Raw genomic sequence first — 21,120 nt, 5'->3', positions numbered from 1 at the left:
ACCCAAAATGCAGGACTGGGCTTGCAAAGTTGTTTAATTAAAACTCAGAATCAGAGGAACAAGTCAACACAAAGATCCAAACAGAAGTGACACTGACAACGAACCAACAAAGGGCAGAAGAAAACACAGACAGTATACGTATATGCACAGAGAGGAACGAGACACAAGTGAGACACACTGGGACAAACAATCAATACAACAGGAAGTAAAACTCAAAATACACACAGCTATAAAATAAAACCGGTAAAAATAATAAAATAACTCAATGAAAATTAACACCATGACACAAGTTTAATATTATGAGACATTTTGGGCCAGTAAATTGTCTTATTACACCAATTTATAGACCGGTTGAACTGATATCTTGGAAGCCGATGTCCAATCCACCAACATTTTTAACTAAATAAAACAGACACTTTCCACATGAGGTCAAGTGATGTCTGCAAACTAAGACTGCACAATACTGAAATAAAAATGACAGAATAGTGATATGTTTAAATCAAAGAGTTCAGTTCAGAGTGCACATTTTGAAAACATTAAGACGCATTTACATCTGAGAGAAGAGTTATTTATTTGTTTATTTGATCGGAACAGTGCACGTCTTTGCTCAGTCCAAAATCTTACACAATCCCCATTAATTCTCAGTCAATTTGGCCACACATTAAGACCAAAGTACTAACTGCTGTTTGTGTGCTGAGGTCTCTCAAATACACAGTGGTGGAGGAAATATTCAATGCTGTTACTTAAGAAAAAGTACAGTTACAGGGGCAAAAAGTAAAAGTAATAGTAAAGTATCACATGAAACAATCTGCTTAAGTAAAAGTATTAAAGTAACCGTTTAAAAAAGTAAAAAAGAGTAAAAAGTAAAAGTATTTTGCAGATATGTTTAGAACAATTAAAGGATGAAATGTAGTGATTTTGACAAAGAGTTTTATTTTCAATTAATTTCTTAATTTTTCAAGCAGCTTTTGTGTATTTATTTGGCTCAAAGTTGGGACGAAAGCTCAAATGAAATGTGCTAAAAAAAAGCCTCAGCTATTTCAGCAGGTCTCACACCACAAAGAAAAGTACTTTTTACTTTTCAGCTCGGAACTAAATGCAGTGGATTAGAAACTACAGACACATGTTCTCAAATATAGTGAAGTAAAAGTAAAAAGTATCGCTGTAAAATGTGCTTGAGTAAAGTACAAATACCTAAAATAGTCCTTAAGTATTGTACGTTGTTACGTTACACCACGGCAAATGCATGTGACTATTTTTTATTAAAGCAGACCTATTATGCAACATTGACTTTTCAGAGCGTTTAACCATGTTGTACTTCTCGTTTACCCTCTCAGAGTTGTATTTGGAGCATGTTTGAGTAATATTTAATCACTTATTTTCAACCTCGAGTTTCACTGCCACCGGCGCACGCCCACTGCTCTGTTACTTCATCTGCAATTTTATCTTCTTAATCGGCGGTACACGTAGGATTCAGGAGTGTTGTGGAGTCCTTTTTTTCACTTAAAATGTCAGAATTCCACCGGTGTCATAGATTATAATTATAAAGCAAACACAAGTACAATGCGGCATTTTAAATGATCTAAAGTTACTCCAGTATTCTCCAATGTTTACCGTTTCTGAAGAAGTTTAAATGAACTTAAAATAATTGCAAATCTGATCACATACTAACTAGAAAAAAACTGAAATTTTACAGTTGAAAAAAAGACCACTTCTCTTTTGCATACAGCTTTGCATAGTCGCATTACACAATTTACTGTATCCTGAAATATTAGAATACAGAGGAAACACATTTGACGTTGGAACATGCGTGTAACTGTAACTGTATTTAGATACACTTTATTACCTGTCCTATTTGCTGACAGGAATTAAAAAATATTTATACTTGTAACAACTCCAGCTCTCCTTTGCATACTGCTTGCGTTCATCTCTAATGTCGATCGCCACATGTACATTACACGATTTACCATATCCTGTTGGTAAAGGTCTCACCCCGAAGTGACCTGTTGTGACATTTTGGAAACTGCAAAAGCAAAACTCACTGCGTAATCCTCATTCTTCTCACTTTGCATTTACAGAGCAAAGTTCACATCACATGAGTCTGGATTAGCTGGTTTAAGGAGGATATTGCATCGTCTGAATTGGATTAAAGTCATGTGATTCAAACTCCACCAATCATAGACGAAAAACTGCGGAGGCCTTTTAACAGTAGTTCAGTAGCAGTTTGTAAATGAGTGAAAATATGTGGCCACGATTCTGTGATATGTTAGCTTTAAAGGTCTTATATTACAGAAAAAAAAAACTGACTTGGGGCCATACTGACTTGCAAAACCTGATCCCGTCAGATCTCAGAGGCTCAGCAGGGCCAGGCCTGGTTGGTAAATCAGTAAATCAGGTGCCACAGTGAGGCGCCAGTGGCAAAAACTATTGTTGTGTCCTTAGGCAAGGCATTTCACCCACATTGCCTCGTAAGAAAGTCGCAGCTTCCATCAGTCTGCGTCAGTTTTATCACTACTGAGTGTGGAGTGAATTAATCTGTAAAGAGTCTTTGTGACATGTCTGTGAAAAGTGCTATAAAAAAAAACAACTTACTTACTTACTTTCAGCCATGTTATAATGTTGTTACCTTCTCAAAAACAAACCTGGAGTTGTGTTTTGTTGCATTCACACATGTTTGAGTAACTTTATTATTAGTCTGTGTACATCTCTAAAGCTCAAAATGCTCTGTTCCACCTTGTGATGTCATGAAATGGTAGTTTTCAAGTTGAACAGCTACCTTTTTCATTTTAGTTTAAGAGAGACTGGCAATTCCAGGGCTGAAATTACCCAAATAATTCTAGTGAAGGTGTTTGGAGCTTAAAAACACAGTGGAGCACTTCCTGTACACAAGGTGGATCAGAGTGTTTTCTGTTTGAGAGACTAAATATGCAGGTTTGTGTGTTAAACATGTGTGATTGAAACAAAATGCAACTCCAGGCATGATTGTGATGAGGAAACAACACTGCAACATCAATCAGAAAATAGCACAATATGAGCCTTTTTGTTCAATCATTCTAAAAGTGAAAATTACCCCAGCATTTTTGGATACACAAACATTCAATTTGTACATGTTTATCTTTTTAAGGTTCCTAATTCACCTCACTGAGCTGATTGCATCCTGTAGGCTAACCAACAAATTACCAGATTAGAGCTACTTTCAGTTAAAGAAATGTACAGACTTCAACACAAACTGGGGTAGATCCAAACAGGAATCTAACCTACAACCTTCAAGCAAAGCTGCAAAAACATCAACATCTCTACTTAATGATACTTCTAGTAGTGAAAAACACATCTGTCTAATAATCAACTAAAGTCTTTAAATAGATATGAGCAGGAAATAGACAATAGAAGGTCATGGCATTTAGAGTTGCTTATGAAAAGGAAGTCCCTGCGACACACACGGCTGATCAAGTGTGAGTTCCTGTCGACTTTTCATGATGTCATCCACAGTGACTAATGTGGTCATGATGTTTATGTGGTTCTGATTAAACAAATGCAGACTCCGGCGAACCACAGATTTAAATTAACTTGCGCAAAAGCAAAAAAAGGGTTGAGAAGTGTATCAAAACTGCTGTTCAGAAAATGTATACATATATAGAAATGTTAGATGAGGAAGTTATTGTATTTCAGAGGTGTTAGTGTCTACTTTTGAAAGGTGCACTGTGTCACATTTCTGCTTTTCTTTTCAAATGATTTTCTTCATGGAGATGTTATTGCTTTGTCTGGAATGTTTCAATAGTATGGTGTTAAACCTTTTATTCTTAACGGAGACCAAACCAGACCAAGTTACAGGTCATATCTGCGGAGAGGTGACCCCGCTCACAGTCAGAGTGCCTATTTTTCTGGGTATTTTTGAGCTATACAAACACCTGTAATTGAATCTATATATAAAAAAGGGCTGTTTAAGGTCATACTGTGGCAGAGCAATGACATAATTTCTCCAGTATGGCATTAAACACGTCTATCTCCATGGAGACAAACAGGGGATGTCTCTATGCCAAGTTATAGGTCAGATCTTTGGAGAGGTGACCACTTTAACTATAAGAAACATATTTATCCTTGAACACTGCAATAGACAAGCAAGTGACAGACCCTCCACCAGAAAAGTTGCACAATAGAGCACCTCAAAATATTATAAAAGATGGGTAACACTTTATTTTAGGGTATACTTATTAACATCTAACTATGCACTAATTAGCATAGTTGTAAATGGTTAATTTGTCATTAATTAGTATTTATTCAGCCCTTATTAATGTCCAGCTCCCAAAAAGCTTCTTCTCCTATTAGTTAGACATTTACAAACACTTTCCTATTAATACACTCCTTATTACTGCTTATTTATATGATACTAGGCCATTATTGTCCATGAATTATGATTGTAATAGGCTTTTGGTGCAAAAAAGTTAAAACTACATTTCTTGTCCTTAACAACACCCTTATTACCAAAACGTTTTTAGAGCAGGAAAGTGTTTGTAAATGTCTATGTCTAATAGCAGAATAAGCTTATGGGGAATTAGACATTAATAAGGGCTGAATAAATACTAATAAATGACAAATAAACCATTTACAACTATGTTAATTAGATGTGTACCATAAAATAAAGTGTTACCAAAAGATGTATTAATTACATTTTGTCTTGTTTAAATCTTGATTTTTTTGTTTTTTTTAGATAAAGTTTTGTTACTTAAAGGCACACTGTGTAACTTTTTGGTTAGGGGGGTCCGTCACCTGCTTGTTTCTATGGATATGTCCATTGCTCTGCCTGGGATGTTCCACAGTATGACATTAAACACCTTACATTTATTCAATTACAGGTGGTTTTATAGCTCAAAAATACCTAGAAAACATGCATTCTGACTGTGAGCAGGGTCGCCACTCCACAGATCTGACTTGTAACTTGGTCTGGTTTGGTCTCCATGAAGATAGAAAGGTTTAATACCAGACTGTGAAACGTTACAAATAAAGCAATCATGTGTCTCTGGAGAAAAGCAGACCTTCTACCAGAAAAGTTACACAATGCTCCTTGAAATGATAATAAAAAAGTGTCTTTAATGGAGTAAAAAATACATTTGCTGCAGAGTTATAGCAACACAAAAAGTAAGTACAGCGAGTAGGGACTTTTCTATTTTGGCACAGTGGACGTTAATGCAGATGCACTGCTGTGTGTGTGTGTGTGTGTGTGTGTGGTCAGGCCTGTTTCCTTTGGTTTGTGAAGAAAACCTCAAATCAACCGACATCTCGAATGAAGTCCCATTTAAGTCACACTATTACTAACACCTGGTCTATCCAGTCTGTATCTTGTTTTTGTAGCGTGAAGGTCCTCTACCCAGTTTTTGCCCCAGTACAGATATATGGTGTAAGCAGCTCTGAGGTCAACATATGTCTGCTGCGTGCTGTCTGCATCTAATTATAAAACGTTTTGTTGTTCGATAAACAGAAAATAAATCATGCTCATCGTTGTTAGTTTTATCGTCACTGCAAAACTCCACTCTGGTCTCTGAAAGTGGTGAAAAGCACTTATAAACTCATCTCCGAGAATAATTAGGATGCTCTCAATTTATGCAAGTAAGTGAGGAATAACTTTGGACCACTACAAACTGTTTCGAATTAACTAGTTTTGTTTTTCACATTTTTAAAGCAGTGATAATCAGTTACAGGGCTTTTAAAGGTTTTGCATTTATTTCTTAGTTGGTGTTCGTAACTGCTGTTTTTATTGCTCAAAAATATGGAAAAAACTTGCACTGTAACTAGGGTCTACCACAATGACGCACAGAAATCCTCAGACTTCTGCCTCTAAAACTCTTAAAGGGCCCATATTACGACATTTTCTGATCCATAATGTTGTTTGCTCCTGACAAACATATCTGAGTTGTGTTTTGTTTCATTCACAAACATTTATCACAAAAATCCTGCCTATTTAGTAGAGTCGTAGTACTCGAGACCGATCTTGGCCTCGATTTTTTTGCAGACTTGGTCTTGTCTCGAACTTGACCATGTTTGGACTTGGTCTTGTCTCAGTCTTGAAGGCACTAGGACTTGATCTCATCTCGGTCTCAAGGTCTGACACTCGACAAGTGATAAAATGGAGATAGATTTATCGAAAATCGAAAATTGCAAAGATGGCCTCGATTTGGTCTTGATGGGCATTGGTCTCGGTCTTGGCTCGGTGTCGACCTTTAAAAGTCTCAGTCTTGTCTTGGTCTCAACCCTCAGGGTCTTGGTCTTGTCCTGGTCTCAGGACCCTGTGGTCTCGGACTGGTCTTGGTCTCGATTAGTGTGGTCTTGACTATAACACTAATATTCAGGCTGATTTATTCTCTTTGTTTCACCTTGTGATGTGACAATACAGGACGTGCTCCACTGTGTTTCAAAACTCCATACACCTTCACTAGAATCATTTGGATAGTCCCAGCCCTCGACTTACCTGTCTCTACAGAACAAAATGTAAAAGGCAGCTGTTAAGTTGAAACCTAGCGCAAAAGTGGAATGAAGCATTTTGAGCTTTGGAGATATAAACAGACTAATAATAAAGTGTTACTCAAACATGTGTGAATGAAACAAAACACAACTCCAGGTTTGTTTTTGATGAAGTAACAACATTCAAACATGGCTTAAAGCTCACAAGAGTCAATTGTGCGTAATATAGGACCTTTAACCATAAGTGAGCGTATAAAAGGTGCATATATGTGTGGTTACTGACCCGTACAAAGTTGTCCGGAAACAGCCCCCTGCGTCCGTGGAGCTCGCCCTCCCACCAGCCGCCATCGTCTTTGCGGATGTTCACGATGATGGCGCCCACACTCAGACTCAGCTCGTCGTCCTGCTGGGCCTCATACTCGAACTCCACCACGGCTTCCACTATGACAAAACAGAAAGAGAAAGGGACGTTACAGCAAAGACAGACACAGTCTTATACCAGCAAAAAAAGAAAAAGAAAAGAAAATGAAATAAATTTTTGTGGTAAATATCTTGCAATTTTGATGTACTATGTTTTCAAAATAAGTTTCAATATAAGGTACACATTTTAAATATTTCAACATTTAAGACAGGACTGAAATATGACCCATAAACTAATATGAGATTCACAGAAAAATACACAAAGAGAAAGTTATGTTAAAAACCTATATTACACAATTTTCTGATCTATGTTATAATGTTGTTTCCTCATCGCAAACATACCTGGAGTTGTGTTTTGTTTCATTCACACACAAACTATGCATATTTAGGATGAGCTCAAACAAAAAACTCTCTGTTCCACCTTGCGATGTCATCTGGCAAAACAGAAAGTGCTCCTTTGTGTTTTTAAACTCCATACTAGGGGTGTAACGATATCAAAGTCTCACGATACGATACTGTCACGGTATGAAACTCACGATACGAACCTCAAGATAACGATATCATGGATCTGGTGGGGAGGCTCACGAATAGGGGTGTAACGATATCCAAATCTTTCCGTACAATATTTTCACAATATACATATCACGGTACGATATTTATTGCGATATTTTGTGGAGGCTAACAAAACTGTTAATTTGTTACTTTTTCCTCTTAAAATGCCTTGACAAGATTTAATCCAAAGAACTAAGACTTAAAAGTGCTTAGAACTGTTATTTCTTCTTGTAGTCTACACTGAAATGGAGCAAAGGATCATGGTCTATGTACTTAATTCAGTTTTTTTTTTTAGCTACTCCTGCACCATAACTCTTAATTTAAGCAAAGAGACTTGTAATTCGATATATTGTGATGGTCTACGATATTATTGTGAGAACTTTGACGATACAATATCACAATATTTTAGTTATTGTTACTACTCCATACACTGGATAATTTTGATAATTTCTGTCCTGGAGTTGCCAATGTTTACTGAACAAAAGGTAAAAGGAGCTGTTACCTTGAAAACTACCACTACATGACATCACAAGGTGGAACAGAGCATTTTGAGCTTTGGAGATGTAGACAGTCTAATAATAAAGTGTTACTCAAACGTGTGAATGAAACAGAACACAACTCCAGGTATGTTTTTGATGAAGTATGAATAATACAACGTGACTTAAAGCTGAAAAGGGTCAATTCTTGTAATATAGGACCTTTAAACTTCAAATCAGAGTATGCTAATATTTCTTCTTTTACTTCTCCTACCCCTCTATCAACACAAACATCACATGACACATTTGCACAGACGCAACTTGTCTCTTTCCTTAGAGTGTATAAAAGCACAGACCAAGGTTTAATCTCGCTTTGAAATTTCCAGGGAAGCCGCAATGACTCCGAAATCAATGGCAACTTCCCAAAAGCGTAAATTGTATCCTGCATAATTTATAAAGGGTAATGAAAGAAAAAATGTTTAATAAATGGCGGTATTGATTTTGCTGTGAAAAACCCACTGTGTTCAAATGATGCATTGGGCAATCACAAGGTTGACATAGGCCTCTTCTGCAGAAAGCTCTTAAATTTTATATTAAAAAGGATGTTTTATAACAGACTTTCATGAGACAAAACAACAAATGACAAAAAGATCTCTGAAGTTTCTGTTCTTGTGGAAGACAGTAGTAAGAAAGAGAACAACAAAGGGACTTTCTGTTATGAAGAGAAGTCGATGATTGTGAAGTAACAGAAGGGACTAAGTTTGTCAAGTGAGTCTGTTGTTTTGGTTTTTTCAAGTTTTTCAATTTGAAGTTTACTGAAGACAATTTTGAAAGTGCTGTTTTTGTTCCTTTTGGTCACACATTTTAAAAAGGTAATGTGATTGTGAAGTTCAAGGTGCGATTTGCAATTTACAATAACATTTTTTTAAATTTTTTTTTTGACGCAGGATGCACCTTGGTTCACCACTTGCTTGTTTCCATGGAGATGCTACTGACTGGAATGTTGCATAGTGAGCATTAAAACCTGCGAGTTTTTATTGCTAAATACTTTGAAATACATGGATTATGGCTTAGACTTAAAGATAACAAAACAAAAACAAAAATATAAATGGTAAAATAATTCAAAATGACTTGTAACTTGGACTGGTCACATCACTTATCATTTATCTTCATGGAGATAGATATGTTTAATGCCATACTGTGGAACATTCCACGGCAAGCAACATCTCCATGGTAGTGCATTTAATGATTGCAATAACTACAGTCAAGTATAGCTACATTCTTGCAAAGACAACATCATTTGAAGCAAAGAAACTCTGGCAATGATAAAGTAATGAGTTTTTTGGCCACCAGTCTAAAAACAGCAAAGGCATTTCTAATTTCTAAAGCAAGATAATGAAATATAAAGATGAATCAAATGCATTAACTTGATTGAAGCCTACGCACATTTAGTTGAATAAACCAGAAGGACAGAAAAATTCCTTAAAATGATGTAACTGCATTTTGTATTCGAACAAAAACTAAACATTTTGATCAATTTATGCAACACTACAAATGCAATGTTATCACCGAGTAATCTTCAACTATTGCATTTAAATATCTTTGCTTCTTATTTAGGGGTGTAAACGATATTCAAGTCTCACGATACGATATCGTCACGGTATGAACCTCATGGTACAATATTTATTTCGACATCATGGAAAATTCATGATATGGAAGGGAGGTTCACGATTAGGGATGTAAGAATATCCAAATCTCTAAGTACAATATTTTCACGATATACATCTCACAGTACGATATTTATTGCAATATTTTGTGGAGGCTAATATTCTACTTAAAAGTGCTCAGAACTGTTATTAGACTACAAGAAGATTGTAGTCTACACTGGAATGGCGCAAAGGATCATGGTCTATGTAGTTCCTTCGTCTTTTTTTTTAACTATTGCTGCACCATAACTCTTAATTTAAGCAAAGAAATTTAAATTAAGAGTTATGTGATGGTCCACGATATTATAGTGAGAACTTTGAGGATACGAAATCACAATATTTCGGTTGTTGTTACATTCCTATTCCTATTACAGCTGAAAAAAAAATGTTCAAAATCAGATACGAACCGATAACAAAACTAGTCCTGAAACTAAATACTCATCTGAGCAAGTATCAATACTCAAAAAGTCACATTCAGAGGACAGAAATTAAGCTTTCCTGAACAGCTTTAGAATTAATATTGGATCTTAACTCTGGACCCTGCCTGGAATGTTCCTCAGTATGACTTTAAACAGCTCCGCCTTACATTTATTCAACTGCAGGCGTTTTATAGCTCCAAAATATCTAGAAAAACTGTTCTGGTTTGGTTTCCATGAAGATAGAAACATTCAATATCTCACTGCGAAACATTTCAGACAAAGCAATAACATCTCCATGAAGAAAAGCATTTGACGGACCCTCCACCAGAAAAGTTACACAGTGCACCTTTAATGTAGAGTGTTTTAATTATCACTGTGGTATCGGTGTTGCGTATTTTCCTATTCCTTAGTATCGAAATCGAGTTTGACGACACTGCTTCTTATAAAACTCCTTACTTGTATCTATCTTCCTTGTGTATCAATGTCATATATACCATCTCCCCCAAGGTCATCGCACACTCCATCTTCTCCGTCCTCCATCTCACGCTTAGTTAAGACGCACACGCAGTTAATCTGGTATTAGGGCTTCACTGGAAACACGCTGGAAGGCCTTAAAATATGAACCAGCTGAGCAAGCAGAGTCAACGCTCCAGTACAGATGGAGAGGATGTGATAAAGACTGCTGGAGATGACTGTACTGAAAAGTATTTAAGTATGACAACATGTTTAAGAGTTTTGACTGGTTTATTAGTTAATGTAATCTGTAATTAGTGTGTTCAGATGAGATATATTTTATCTTATTTTATCTCCAGAAGAAGCCAGTATTTTGTTTGGACCAACCAGCAGCCTAAATATGCATGAAAAATAAATGCATAAAGTTTTATTTGAATATTTTAGTCCAAAGATGGTCCAGCAAAACTATACTGACTACACTGGACTCTACACCAGTGTTTCCTAAACTTTTTTTCTGGGGACCCATATTTTAAAAGTCACAAATCTCGGCGACCCAAGTCAATAGACATTATTCGTAAATCACAAAATAAATTTCTGAACATTAATGAGGATATTTCATTGTTGACTGAGTGATCGTGCCTGAACAATTAGTATTACTCAAGTTTTAAATTATGTAAAACAATTAAACGGCAAATAAAAGGGATCCGTAAGTCACCTATTTGTACCTATGTAAAGATTGTAACAAGGCAACTCAAAAAAAATCTTTTGCGACCCACCTGAAGGTCGCGACCCAGTATTTGGGAAACAATGCTCTACACAGTTTGTAGTAAAAGAAGGCTGTGGATGAGTTTGTACTAAATTTTTATTTGCTAATTTGGCGAAAATTATCTAAATCAGCACTACATTGCCCTGCAAATATTGGCAGAGTTTATTGGCCATCAATTCCTTTGGATTCGAAACAATCGGCATCAACCAAGAAAAAATGCATATCTGCCAATCCGTAATTTTTATGTAACACTTTTCCACCTTCAAGGCAGTCAATTTAATTTCTCTCCGGCGACTAGGTCAGGAATCAGAATACAGTAGACAGTTTACAAAACTCCCAAAATTGTGAGTTCGGGTACCAGCCAATCAGCGAAGAGCCATACATTCTATGTTGGCAACGATTCCCGAGATCGAGGATTTAAAGCCGGAACAAAGAGAATGTTTGGTGAATTTTATCAAGGGGAAAGACGTTATTGCTCTTCTTCCAACAGGATTCGGGAAAAGCTTAATATACCAGTTAGCCCTGTTAGCGGTGCATTACGTACGTACGTCACAACCAAATAGCAGCGACTGGTTAAATAAAAAAAGTACCTGCCTACCATCGAGCGAACTAATTATAACACTGCGAGGTCAGACGGTTTCTATGAAGTGAAACCAGTTGATGAATGAGGTTAACTCAAAGCGCTTTACATCAACCACTCGCATGGGACCACTCGCCCATTCACACACACATTCATACAAAAGTGTATGGAGACACTGGGAGCGAGGGGGGTTAAGTGGCTTGATCTGTGGGAGCTGGAATCGCACCGCCAACCTGTGGGTCAGTGGATCAGACCATTCAACCAACAATCTTTATGTCGAGAGTGAGATTCGAACCTCAAATCTTCAGATCAGTGGGCAAACAAGCTACTGTCGCTTCTTACAAACTAAAAGTGAAAAAACACAGTGTACTCAGATGGCTGATGTCCAAATGTGTTTCTGTGTTTTTTTATGTTTTGGCAAAAAGCCTTCGTCAAATTGTTTTTCTTGCTTTGGACCACAGTAAAATGTTTTTGCTTTTTTTTTGGTTTTTTTTACAAGCTACCATTTCAGCCAGTTCAAACAGAGGATTCTGGCTTAAGACTACACTTATTTGTTGAAATAACTTGAATCCAGATATGGCCTTGGTTTGATTAAATGGTTTTAGATAACATATTCTCAACATGTGTGAGCGTCCAGATATTTTTAAACGTTTCATATATTTCCTGTTATTTCCAGCACAAATATCTGTCAGCTCAGAATAAGAAGATTTAGCGTTTCATCTTTAATCTTTTATTTTTCAAGTTAAATTACTTCCAGTGGGTAAAGACAATTCCACATCAGAATAAGAAAAATCTGACGACGATTCACTCGTGTGTTTTAAAAATAGCTACAAGAGTCAAATTAATTTAATCTCTGATCAAACCATAACAAATAATTTCAAATCACAAAAAACACAAAGCGACATTTAAGAAAAAAAGAAAAAGGCAAACCAGGTCTAAAAAAAAAAGGACTATTCAAGGACCAGACTAGGACTAAACCAGATTTGCACAATTGAATCCATGAGTTTCAAAATGATAAAGAATTTGGACGGTTGCCATAGAGATTAGCAATTTAAAGCACAATATACAATCTTTTTAATGGGAAAAAGTGCTCAATGTTGCATAGAACAGTAAGATGAAACCGAGACACAAATATTCAAACTGAAAATGAGCACTTGTACTACTGCTTGAAAACCCCTTCTCTAGATAAATATTTCTTTTTCACACTGTAAAAGTGAGAAATATGGCGGTATTCACTCGCTCGGTTCTGGGAGAGGATGCATTGGTGTCTATGGCCTGGCGTAGTGCAGTACAGTTACAGTCTGGAGGAGGAGGGGGAGTGCACTGAGTTGATTTGTTGTGGCATTTCTCGTGCAAATCGCATCAGTCTCACTTTGAAACATGGTGGTTGAGATGGTGGGGGAGAGAAGACCTAGGCATCGAGTTCAGCTTCCTGTGACTTTTTCCTCATCATTCTGAAACCACGTCATCGGTTTGATATAGTCTTTATTACCTTATTTTAGTCTTTAGTCTAGTCTAGTCTGTATTTCAAGGCACAATGAAAAGAGACATTAAGGTCAGCAGAGATGTTCAGCACCAGTATATAACTAAATTTCCATCTGCGGTCCCTACATTTACAGAAATAAATTACGTAAGGCAACATAATTATAGTAATCAATAAGAACAATTCACACTGTACACTTTCTCACATACACCACATCACATCACACATTAACAGAACAAAGCATTACGTATTTATAACATCATTTTCACAATAGAATAACATGCAAACAGTATATTATTATTATTTATTTGATTATTATTTATATTGTAATACATTAAAAAAATCTGTTCAATTGATAATTTCTTTGTGTATTGTAGGAATTAAGCTTATAAAGGGTATTTAGTTTTATTATCTTGTGTAATACCTATTCTAATATCTTTCAATTCAAATAAAATCTAAAAAAATATGTCAAATCAGTAGAAATAAACAAGCTACACATGTGATCAATTTATAAATAATTCAAAATCAGTCAAACTGAAATCAATGTGAATCATGTAATTACCCCATTTCACGTATATATTGTGTATTGTTTGTCTGTTTTCTTTTATGTATCATATGTTTATAATAATTTGTTTGTATACATGCAATAAATTTAAAGAAAAAAAAATAAACATGCAAATTATTCAATCATTATATCTGTCATATTTTAATATACTTATGCAGGGCACTATGCAACTTTTCTAGTGGGGGTTTCACACTTGTTGTCACCATGGAGATGCTATTGCTTTGGGCCAGGCCATTTTACAGGTCAGATCTGTGGAGACTGGAGGGGTGACTGCATGATTTTCAAGACATTTTTAAGCTTTAAAATTACCTATAATTGAATTAGAATGCTAAACTGATTTAATAGGTTTAATCTCTACTGTGGAACATTTCAGGTAAAACAACATCTTCATGAACTGAGCAGTTGACAGACCCTCCATCAAAAATGTTACACAATGCATCTTTAAAAGGACACTCACTAGTTACTTAATTTGTCAAAGTTAATACAAATCAACACTATAAAACCCAACCAGGACATATTACATTTTACATTATATTACACAGATCTAATGGCAGTACTGGTGTTTAGGGCTGGGTATTGTTAAGAAGTTGCCAATACGATACATACCACGATACGATACATATCTCGATACATTGCATTTTCGATTTGATATGATATATATTTCAAATCGATTCAATATGGTTCAATAAAAATAAAGACTAAATCATGGCTGTGATACTAAAAGTCTTTGTTAAACCACTTCTTGTGCAAAGTTAATATGAAACACAAACATTTTAATCATCAATACAGTGAAAATGTCAAATGTGTCATATAAAAGTTTTCTTCAAGCAACAAAACTGTAGCACTGTAACAAAATAATTTTGTAAAATATACCCAAAAATACTCTTAGAGATATATCGATACAGCAGCCCACAATATCGATTTTGTATCACCACATTAAACACTACACTATATAGTAGGGATGGGCATGATTAATCGATTAATCGATAATTGATCATTAAGAATTTCCTCGATTACGTTAATTTTAATCGACAAACTGAATGTAGGTTGCTGTGCGTAGCGTGACCAAACAGGGTCCGTACATGTGTCTCTCTGCACTCAGAAGGAGCGAGCAAACACAAACAGTCGGTCAGTCTGCAGCGTACCGAAGCACAAATGCGTATTTAACGATGATTTGTACAAGAAATTCTACGCTTTCCGTTGCGTTCGGGACAAGTGTGAGTCCATGTGCACAGTGTACAAAGCAGGAACATATGTTTCGGTGTCCAGTGGGAAAAAGCTTTACCAGGTGAGAGTCGCGCAATGTCGATGACGAGTCCCCATCTCCCTCCCCCGTACGGTGTCCTGGTTTTGACAAACGCAAATATGGTCACACTAACCTGTATTCCGCTGAATCATGTCTTTTAATCCGACAGAAGTTGACCGCATCAGCGACACAAGAGCTGTAGTTTTATCTTCGCCGAGTTTATGCAAATTAGCGATGCGGTTTTAAGTTTCGTTTCTGTGAGAGTTGCGCAAAACTGAATTAAACACATTATAATCTCAAACGGATTGATGTGGCTCTAGAGTCATTATGGTTTATATGTCGTAAAGTTGAATTTATTTATGCAGATTAGTAGTGCAGATAGTAATAATAATGATGAGCATTTTAATATAAAAACGTTAATGATTAATCGATAATCGATCGTTAATTCTTCCGACGATCGATTAAGAAAATTTCATCGAATGCCCATCCCTACTATATAGATATGTTTCCGATCCCCTACTGGTGTTGATACTTTACAGTAAGATAACAATGGGGGTGGTCGATATGAATCTCTATTGGTGGAATATTCAACTGTTACCATGGTGACACAATGCACACATTAGCAAAAAACTGTGGAAAATGCATTATTATAGTATGAAAACTCAAGAATATAAATGCAAAATGGATTTTCAAACACATTTTCAGAAGAGTAACACGAGTGTTCATGGTCCTGTTTAGGTGTTTGCAACCAAATCTGCTCTTTCAGGTCAGACTGTGTTAAAATAAAGCTCAGGTTAATTCTAATTTGAGTAACAGAGCTTCACACAGAGTAGTGCTTTCAGTTAGAATCACAAACCCAAGGAAAATATAGATGTCATCAGCTGCAGTATTAATAATAAATGCCCATGTAACCCATATAATAAGAACAAGAGGTTGTGTTTTTAATAAGTATATAATTAATCATAATTTTGTCCTTACATTTCTTCTCACTCTAACTGTTACACTAAAAGCTAACACTGGCATCAGAGCAGGCAGCTTGTGGCTTGGTTCTTGACACCAGAGCGAGAGGTGTTAAAAGTTAAAATGTGAGACGCTGAGTTAAAGCCAAATGTGCTGCAAACAGGAACTCTAACTGCCGTGAAAATGTCACTGCAAACTGAATAGGCCCGGGCACAACTCAGCTACACTGGGTCAGTAAGTATAATATAATGAGGCAGGAATGGTTTAAGATCTCATATCACAAGATCTCAAGATAAAATTGCCACAAGATCGTGCACACAAGAGAAAATTAAAGTGTTTACATTTGGATTTGACAAAAAAAGTGTTACATATTGATGAGTTATATCTCTAAAAGTACCAAAAAGCAGTACTAAAATGAAAACAAAAATATTAAATCAAGAACATAAAAAAATTGTGAGGCCAAAATTGGAAACAGAATTGTGAAATTTATATATTAGGAGTTATGTTAAAACTCATATTGCCTCGTTCTCGTCGACCCAATCTCGTATTTCGTCTTGTTTTGTGGAAGTTGTGTCTCGCCCCATCCCTATAATGAGGACTTTGCAAACTTTCAGAGACCAGAGCAGAGTCCTGCTGTTTCACTCACAACCATAAACTGTATGAAAAGTCAACTAAAGGCCGCTGCACACTACAGGAAGGTCAAAAATGTGTTATTACTATTTGCGAAATGTGGTACAATATTTCAGATGCATGATTTTTAGTGCATACAAAGTTGGTGATAAAATACACAGGAAGTAGAGTCACTATCACTAATCTGCTTAGATGTAAACAGACACACAAGGGATGTTTTACACCTTTTTACTTTTAAGAACGCTTCAAAATTGATTCACAGCGCTGTTTTGTGGACTGGGGTCATTATTTGCGGAGAACAAATTCTATGGATAATGTGGAACAGATGATGAGGTTTACATTTACAACACAACCAGAGATGAGGAATAGTTATTTTCTCTATTTCCAGAGTTTGTATCTTGTGTCTGTGTCCGTCACTCCGTCTTTCCGCACATGATGCTCTGTTTTATTGGCTGTTATCGCAGTGATGTTTTAGAGCAGCTCAGAGTCACACTGACACCACACACGAGGAGCGCAAAACCGCACATGAAGACACAAAGTCAGGTCCAGTCTCCCTGAACTTGGGAATCGCAGCCTAAAACTGTCAAAATCTCCTGTAGTGTGACGTCACCCATAGCGTTCGGCTCCAGTCAAATGAAGCTCATCGAGGCAGAGCAGATATAGGAGTCCGGAAGTCCTATAATAGGAAGGAGGCATTTATTTACATAACAAATACCAAAATCATGTAGGATCATGTAGAGCGGGTTAATACACAGTACATTTTACGACCAAAATAATGAGCCTCACAGCAGCAGATACAGAGAAAAGAGCCACAATGAAGCCAGAGTCGATGAAGCCAAAAGTGCCCCCATGCTCCCTTCCTATTTGGAACGCAGGTACGGATTAGCTAAATCCGTTTATATTTACAGTCTCTGCTCACAACACAAACAAACATCTGGAGATCGGCTTCATGTCAGAATAATACGAGTGTTAGAAGATACTGAACATTTGCAAACAAAGCAGCTGTCTTTTGGTCAAACTCCAACAACACGCAACTGTCTGTTTACTGATTAGTTTAAGATTTCCCGAAATTAAGATAGTGTGCAAATGGTCTAAACACACATCCGCACAAATTAACTATTCTACTGACCAGTATGAGAATATTTCCAGATGCGCTTTTAGCTGATTACAAGAGGTTACCTAACGAATTGTGGTAAATATTTGCCTCAAAAAATTTCTGCGAAAATTTACTGATTACGTTGCCTGGGATCCAGAAAACACAGTTTTTACAGTCAGGAAATGTGAGTCTGGTCACCGGTGAACCTCCATGTTTTCAGATGAGTGTGATTGCCAGGTGGATTAGCCAATCGGGGACATGAAAAAATAAAATAAAATGCAGATTAAACTCATGATTCACTTCTAATTTTTCAGCCTATTCTCTCCCTACCTTTCTGTGGCTGTTATCCCATAAAAAAATCTTATAATCTAAATAAAATAATTACATTTTTGGTTTACTAAGACATCATCAACCAATTAATCCAATAAACAACCAGAAGTCTACAGCCCTACAATAAACCCCTTTACAAGTCTGTTTGTATTGAGTCTGTGGTGGGTTTGCACACTGTTCTGTCTCTTAAAACCAATGACAATAAGACGACAGTGGTTTTGTATTTCACACATCCAAAACGTGAAGAGCAAATTTGTGTCTGAACAGGAACTGAAATGGAGCTGATGCGAACAGCTGCACAGCACACTTCAGTATAAACCAATGACAAAGCCTAAACAAGACCAGACCAAGTCCATGTGAGAAAACTAAGTCATCCATTGGACTAGACTATAGAGGGACCAAGGAGCTCATTCTCCAACAGGCTCCTACGGCTCTGCTCAAACAGTAACAGATACAGGACTACAGTCATATCATACTCCATTCAAGGGTACAATAACAACCCACCCTCATGTATACGCATTTGAGCAGGTATTGATACTAAAAAAGGCACATTCACAAGACAGAAATGAACCTTTCCCGAATAGCTTTAGAAAGATCTTGAGCCGTATACGCCCATGGACCACTACGAAACATGCCTGGACGACTGAGGGATTACACAGATATAACGCCACATGGTAATATAAAAGAAAGTACTATTATTTAACACTGAAAATTACATTCTATTGGCTAAAGAAAGAGTGTTTTTACCATCTCTCTGGTACTGGAATCAGCATTGTGTATCAGCTCTTTTCTTTACAAAGGAAATTGAGTTTGAAGTTTTAGTATCATGACAACAATAACCCGCATTCAGACTGACAGAACAACATTTTGTAAGAAGACTCAAGGGAAATAAAACATAAGGATTCAAAATCTGGGCAGATTTTCAAAACGTATTTCCACCGGTTGCATCAGTGCACCTGGCTCGCCATCAGCAGTGAGTGAGACTTTGGCCGAGGGGCTACAAATCCTCAAGACAATGGAAACTGAAGATACACAGCAACTTATTACTATACATTACATTATTAAATAACCGTTCAAAAATGATTCAAATCAAAATCCACCTGACATGACTCAAGATCTAGTGAAGGGTCCCCAGGTGTTAGGGCTGCACAAAATTGCAATCGTATCGACATTTTAAGCTGAGGTGGCACAATTATCAACTCACAAAAACTGCATTTGAATGTTCACTACAAAATATAATAATAAATAATGCATTGGATTTATTTACTACTAAGACAGCTGCACTGAGGTAGACTCATAATAACATATTTTCAAGTGTGATATATTGCTGAGGTAAATATTGATGATAAATGATAATACTAAAACAAATTCAAGCCACTGGCACAACAGATTTACACCACAAAAACTATTCTGAATCTACAATATTATTAAAAACACGGGCTGCAATAAATCAACAGCAGACCGAAACGCTAAAACTTGAGTCATAGAAGTTATTAATTCAACCTTTTACAGCTTAAATCTTATCATACAGCCAAAAAATAACACGAAAATTCCCAGTAGTACAAAGAAAAAGTACACACAATCAGGGGAGTAGACAGAAGTGGAACACAGGAGTCTGTGGTCCTCAGAATTTGACGCTCTTCCTATTCAATTACATGTGAGGTTTCTTGCCCTAGGCCCCCAAATTTCTGTCGACAGGCCTGCACATGATGAATATTGACCCTCAAAAAATATTTTTCCAGCTTTCATATACTGAACGACAAATCAATACAGTATTTATCGTGACAGGCCTATTGGTGAAGTGTCTATTGTTGCCCGTCACTGCTCTTGACAGTTACCCCAGTGGCACCGAAAGAAGCTAGAGGTCAAATGCAAAGACATTTCTCAGTCTTTCCTTCCTCGCTTGCTTGTTTTGCAAGTGTACGCTGTGCTTTTTTGTTAATCTGTTAATACCATATTTCGTTATCTGTATTCCAAAATCAGTCTTTAGTTTGTATAGCCTTCACAGACCCTTGGGCACATCACATTTGTATGCATGAACAGAGAAGTGAATACAGTGACTCACATGGCTCTTATTTCTTACAGGTTATTGATTCACACAGAGTTTTATATTTAGAGGAAGACAACGTGCAGTGATCTGATTTTTCTCACAAAGTTCTGCTTTACAATACACTGTATGGGGGAAAACAATAGTTAGTTAATCATTTATAAGAGAAAAGTTTGGTAATTCTGCTTTAAAATGCATAGAACAGGTTAAACTACTCACTTCTCTAAAACAGTGAACTATTGTTAGAATGAGATACTTTTAAAATACTAGGAATCTCACCATGTCTTTTCTAGTTTTGTAATTTTGCAGAAGTTATATTATATACAGTATCATTTTTCTTCCTGGTCGGACACAAGCAGCAGATCTGACGGACGTAGAGATACATGTTTTAACCAGCAACCATAATGTTAAGAAGGGCCAAAATGTGTCTACATTACACAACGGCAGTACAATAAATGGCTGCACCTTTATTTTATTAATTCAGTGTTTAAACGGTCAGAAAAGTGCCTTCATTTTGCGTAAATTGTCTCTGTATTTTGGATGGAACTGCAAATAGTTGATGATGTAAAGGTCTTAGGTTTTATAATGAGCTACTTCCTGCATTTTTGTTGTATACTTTTCTTCCACAAACTGCCACTTAACTCATGTAAAATTACTTAAAATATTTACCATGTATACTATCCTACCAAACCAGGTAAAAAAATAGAAAAAAATACATGTGTCAAATGCACTTTAACCTGTTACCATCCACCTAATTTTGGCGTGTGCACAATAGCACTACATACCCAAATGCCATAGCTTATTAAAAGAAAACCTTAGAACCCACATGCTTGTGTGAGGCACCATTTTAAAGCTTAGGCCTTCTAGTTTCTGTAGATATGTACATGAAGACTGTGAGTGCTGCCTAACCTACAGTACAGTCAATTAAAAATTGT

The 21,120-nt window shown here is 36.5% G+C and overlaps 1 protein-coding gene across 1 annotated transcript in view; it reads right to left on the bottom strand.

Moving 5' to 3' along the window:
- The window catches only part of sh3kbp1 (SH3-domain kinase binding protein 1), a 97,879-nt gene that overhangs the window by 69,347 nt on the left and 7,412 nt on the right, over positions 1 to 21,120 (bottom strand). The window contains exon 2 of the mRNA XM_055150717.1: positions 6,740 to 6,897. Within this exon, the coding sequence (XP_055006692.1) occupies positions 6,740 to 6,897 (158 nt within the window). The remainder of the gene's footprint in view (positions 1 to 6,739; positions 6,898 to 21,120) is intronic.

Source organism: Boleophthalmus pectinirostris, unplaced genomic scaffold (genome assembly GCF_026225935.1).
Source record: "Boleophthalmus pectinirostris isolate CB_2022bp ecotype Guang Dong unplaced genomic scaffold, ASM2622593v1 HiC_scaffold_15, whole genome shotgun sequence".
Taxonomy (NCBI): domain Eukaryota; kingdom Metazoa; phylum Chordata; class Actinopteri; order Gobiiformes; family Gobiidae; genus Boleophthalmus; species Boleophthalmus pectinirostris.
This window is presented reverse-complemented; position numbering and strand designations above follow the sequence as displayed.